The 4,787-nt window shown below is 36.1% G+C and overlaps 1 protein-coding gene across 1 annotated transcript; it reads right to left on the bottom strand.

The window, feature by feature from the left end:
• Window positions 1–3,633: 3,633 nt before the first annotated feature.
• On the bottom strand, window positions 3,634–4,563 carry LOC124229230 (olfactory receptor 4X2-like). The gene has a single exon (XM_046644342.1). The coding sequence runs from the start codon at window positions 4,561–4,563 to the stop codon at window positions 3,634–3,636; it is 930 nt and encodes a 309-aa protein (XP_046500298.1).
• Between the last annotated feature and the right edge of the window lie 224 nt (window positions 4,564–4,787).

The raw sequence follows: 4,787 nt of genomic DNA, 5'->3' as shown, positions 1-4,787 counted from the left end.
TAAACTTGTGCAACCACTATGGAAAACAGTATGGAGTTTCCTAAAAATTAAAAATAGATCCAGTAATTCCACTTCTGGTGTGTCTCCAAGGAAATGAAATCAGTATCTCCCCATCTTCATTGCAGCATTATTCACAATAGCCAAGATGGAAACAACCTATGTATCCATTTAAAGATGAAGGGATAAAGAAAATGTGATATATACACAGAAAATTAATCAGCCATGAAAAAGAAGGAAACTGTGCCTTTTGTGACTTTATGGATGGACCTTGGAAGGCATAATGCTGAGTAAAATAAATAAGACAGAGAAAGACAAACACTGTATGATCTCACTCATATTTGGAAGCTAAAAAGGATGAACTCATGGAAACAGAGTAGATTGGTGGTTGCCAGGGGCCAGAGGTGGGGAAAATGGAGAAATGTTGGTCAAAGAGTACAAACTTCCAGTTATAAAATGAATAAGTTCTGGGGAAATCATGTACAGCATGGTGATTATAGTTAATTATATTGTGTTATATACTTGAAGTTGCTCAGTGTAGATTTTTTTTTTAAAGATTTTATTTTTTCCTTTTTCTCCCCAAAGCCCCCCGGTACATAGTGTGCATTCTTCGTTGTGGGTCCTTCTAGTTGTGGCATGTGGGACGCTGCCTCAGCGTGGCTTGATGAGCAGTGCCATGTCCGCGCCCAGGATTCGAACCAACGAAACACTGGGCCACCTGCAGCGGAGTGCGCGAACTTAACCACTGGCCATGGGGCCAGCCCTGCTCAGTGTAGATTTTAAATGTTGTCATCACACAAAAAAGTGGGAATTATGTGAGGTGATGGAGATATTAACTATCCCTATTATGGTAATCATTTTTCAATGTATATGTGCATCACATCATCAGACTGTACAACCTTAAACTTACACAATGTTATATGTCAATTATTTGTCAAACAGCCAGAAAATAAAAGAATACAATTTTTAAAGATTTATTAAAAACTTTAAAACTCTGTTGAAGAACACAAAAGAAGATTTCAGCAAATGAAAAGACAAACCATGGTCTTAGATGGAAAGATTATTATGATATTGATCCTTTCTAAATACATTTATAAATGTAATATGGCATCAATCAAAATAATAATAAGTTCTTTGGGGGATACAGAACAGGAAGAGAAGTAAAACTAAATCTGAAGTTTATATGGAGAAACAATGCCCAGAAGAATTTGAAAGAGAAGAAACTAGCCTTCTAGATATCAAAACATTCATAAAGCTTCCGTAATAAGAACCGCAGTGGTCTGGCTGTTCTAGAAGACATAAAGGAACATGATGATGATTAACTACATAATCCAAAGACTGCTGTGTATCAGAGAGATGCAACAAACAAGGCCAGAAAGCCAAGGACAAACCAGAGGGAAAGTCCACAATTCCTATCAGAAAGGACAAATTTATATGTATATAGTTAGGTCTTGGAACATGATAAAAAGAACCATAATGTAAATATGGGAAAATGATAGGAAAAGTTTACAGAAAATGCAAATGGACTTTAAATATATGAAAAGATGTTCAACTTCACTTAAAATAAGGGAAATTTAAATTAAAATTATTTATCTCCCATTTTTTCAACTATCATATAAGCAAAATCCCAAATTTAATAAAATGTTTTACAGGAAAGAGAGAATTGTAGGTGAGAATACAAATAGATACAACTGCTAAGAAGGGTAATTTGATAATATCTATCAAATTAAACATGCATACATATAATCCAGCAGTTTCATTTCTGGAGATAAATCCTAGTTTAGATGCATATATTTAAATCAAGGTTATTCACTGTAACACTATTTGGAAACAATCCAAATATTTATCAGTAGAAGACTACTTAAGCAAATGATGGTACGTCCATTCAATGAAGGCCACAAAACTGTAAGAAAAAAAGGAGGAAGTTTTCCTTGTACTAATATACAAAAATCTCCAAGATATATTAAGCAAATAAAGCAAGTTTCAGATCTGTTTACATACTATGTTATTGTTCGTACAAAAGGTAGAGATAAATGAGAGCATGTATATTATACTCGTGTTTCATTAAACTCCAAAATATACAGGAAACAGAAAACGGCTTATCTAGTGGGGACATGGGAAAGGGGAAGCTTACATATGGGGAAAGAAATGGAATGAAATTTTGTACTTGTGTGCCTTTTTATTTTGTTGATTTTTAAAAACCTTATGAATATATCACCATTGCACAAAATTAAATTAAAAATTTAAGTATTTTTAAAAGAAAATATAAATTTAACTAATCACGCAAAATAATCTAAACACAGATACGTGGCAGAATCAAAGAAAAAACTGATAGATTTTACTGTGCAGAAATATAAAGGTTTGAACATTGAAAACTTTGCATATAAGACTCAAAGCTAATTGAACATTAAAACCCTCCTCACTCACAAAAAATGCAAATTAAACATGTCTATGTAATTTGTAAAATATTTTAACATTATATTTCAAAATAATTTCTGACTTACAAAAACGTTGTAATAATAATACAAAGAATTCTTGTATAACTTTAATCCAAATTTCCCAAATACTAATATTTTAGCACGTTTTCTTTATTATTCATTCTCTCAATTGACAAATGGATAGACAGGTAGATAGAATTTTTAATTAAAATGTTTGAAATTTGATGACATCATCACCATTTACATTTAAATACCTTAGTAAATAATTCCTTAATCCAAGGACATTCTCTGACATAAACACACTAGAATTATCAACATCAGGAAATTAACTTTGCCACAATGCTATTATCTCATCTCAGTGTTTTCACCCACTAATGACCGTCGTCAAGTATGGGATCTAATCAAGGATCACATGTTGCATTTAGTTATCATCTATCTGTAATCTGGAAAAGTTCTTCAATTTCTTTGTCTTGCTACTTTTGAAGAATGCAAGCTAGTAATTTTGCAGCATGTTCTTCAATTGAGGTTTGCCTGATATCTTGTCATTATTAGACTCAGGTTATGTATTTTGGGTAAGAATATCAGAGTATTGCGTGCCTCTCCAGTCTCAATATTGACGATGTTGACTTTGAGTAACTGTTTAAGGAAGTGTCTTCCATGTTTCTCCATTGTAGACTTATATTTTTCCTCTCACAATTAATAAACATCTTGTGGGAAGATATTTTGAGACTATGCCAAATCTCATTTCTCATCAAGAAAATTTTAATGACTGTTCAATTCTGTCAAGAGCATTTTCAAAAGGAAGGTGAATTATTACGACTTTTATAAGAATAAATTTAACACTATTCATAAAGTCATTATAGCTTTTAAAATAGTAAATTTACTGTAGCAAGTGAGTCTGAAAGAAAATCAGAAGTATAAGGTTTCTTCTATTCAAGAATCTCACCACAGACTTACTTATAGTAGTAAAAAAATAGAAATGACCTAAACATCTAACAGAAAATGGTTAATTAAGGCATAGTACACCCATAAGAGGAAATATTTTACAAGTGATTAGAACAAGGGGTTTGAAGATGGGAACCAGTTAAAATAACTGTAGAGCTAACAAGTAATGTGAACTTTTCTCCATCCCATTCTGCCCCATCAGTTTGGACTCAGCATCATTCTAAACCCAGGGATCAATACCAAGACTTGGCCTCTATTTCTCATCTAGATTCATTGTCCTGATCCACAGCCTCTTCACGGCCTTCTTCATTTCTGCATTTCTCAGGGAGTAGATGACAGGGTTGAGGAGTGGAGTGATCACTGTGTAGAACACGGCCACCATCTTGTCCTCAGACAGAGTCGTAGAAGGTCTCAGATAGATGAAGATGCAGGGCCCAAAGAACAAGGAAACCACAGTGATATGGGACCCGCAAGTGGAGAGGGCCTTGCGCCGCCCCTCAGAGCTTCGAGACCTCAAATGGACCAAGATGACCACATAGGAGATTAAGAGGACCACAAAGCTGACCACAGACAAAGTCCCCCCATTAGCAACGATCAGAAGACCAAGGAGGAAGGTGTCAGAGCAGGCAAGTTTGAGCAGAGGAAGCAGGTCACAGAAATAGTGGTCGATCACATTGGGGCCACAGAAGGGCAAGTGGAAGATGAGAAGGATTTGGGCAAAGGAATGCACAAAGCCCCCCACCCATGCTGCTCCAACCAGGATAGCACACACCTGCCGGTTCATGATGGTAGTGTAGTTCAGAGGCTTACAGATGGCCACGTAGCGGTCATAGGCCATCAGAGTGAGCAGGAACATCTCAGTGCCACCAAAGAAGTGGATGAAGAAAATCTGTGTCATGCAGCCCCACAGAGATATGGCTTTCCTTTCAGCCAGCAAATCTGAGATGAGTTTGGGGGCTGAAGCGGAGGAGTAGCAGATCTCCACGAAGGACAGGTAGCTGAGGAAGAAGTACAAGGGGGAACCAAGACTTCTGCTGGTCATGACCGTGAGCACAATGAGGAGATTCCCCAGCACAATTGCTGTGTACAAGAGCAGAAATAGCACAAAACAAACAGTCTGCACCTCCTGATTAGGAGAAAGTCCCAGAAAAATGAATTCAGTCACATTGTACGTGTTAGCCATATGGTCACCACCAGGAGGCAGTAATTGAGTGGAGTGATCTGAAAATACAAAATAAAAGATTCCTTCATTCAGTGGGTGAATTACATAATAATCCCTTGCACATCTGAAAAGCTTGCGAGCTGGAAATTGACAAATGAATAGGAGTTAGTTACATGTACAAAAAGGGAAGAGCATTCCAAAAAGGCAGCAGAGTATACAAAGCTATAAAAATTCATCCATCTGTA

The sequence above is a fragment of the Equus quagga genome, chromosome 17 (assembly GCF_021613505.1).
Source record: "Equus quagga isolate Etosha38 chromosome 17, UCLA_HA_Equagga_1.0, whole genome shotgun sequence".
Lineage (NCBI taxonomy): Eukaryota > Metazoa > Chordata > Mammalia > Perissodactyla > Equidae > Equus > Equus quagga.
The sequence above is the reverse complement of the archived record's forward strand: the minus strand, read 5'-3'. Positions and strand labels throughout refer to the sequence as shown.

Excerpts from the sequence above, each read along its gene's own strand:
- LOC124229230 (XM_046644342.1), bottom strand. The coding sequence starts at position 4,563 with ATGGCTAACACGTACAATGTGACTGAATTCATTTTTCTGGGACTTTCT.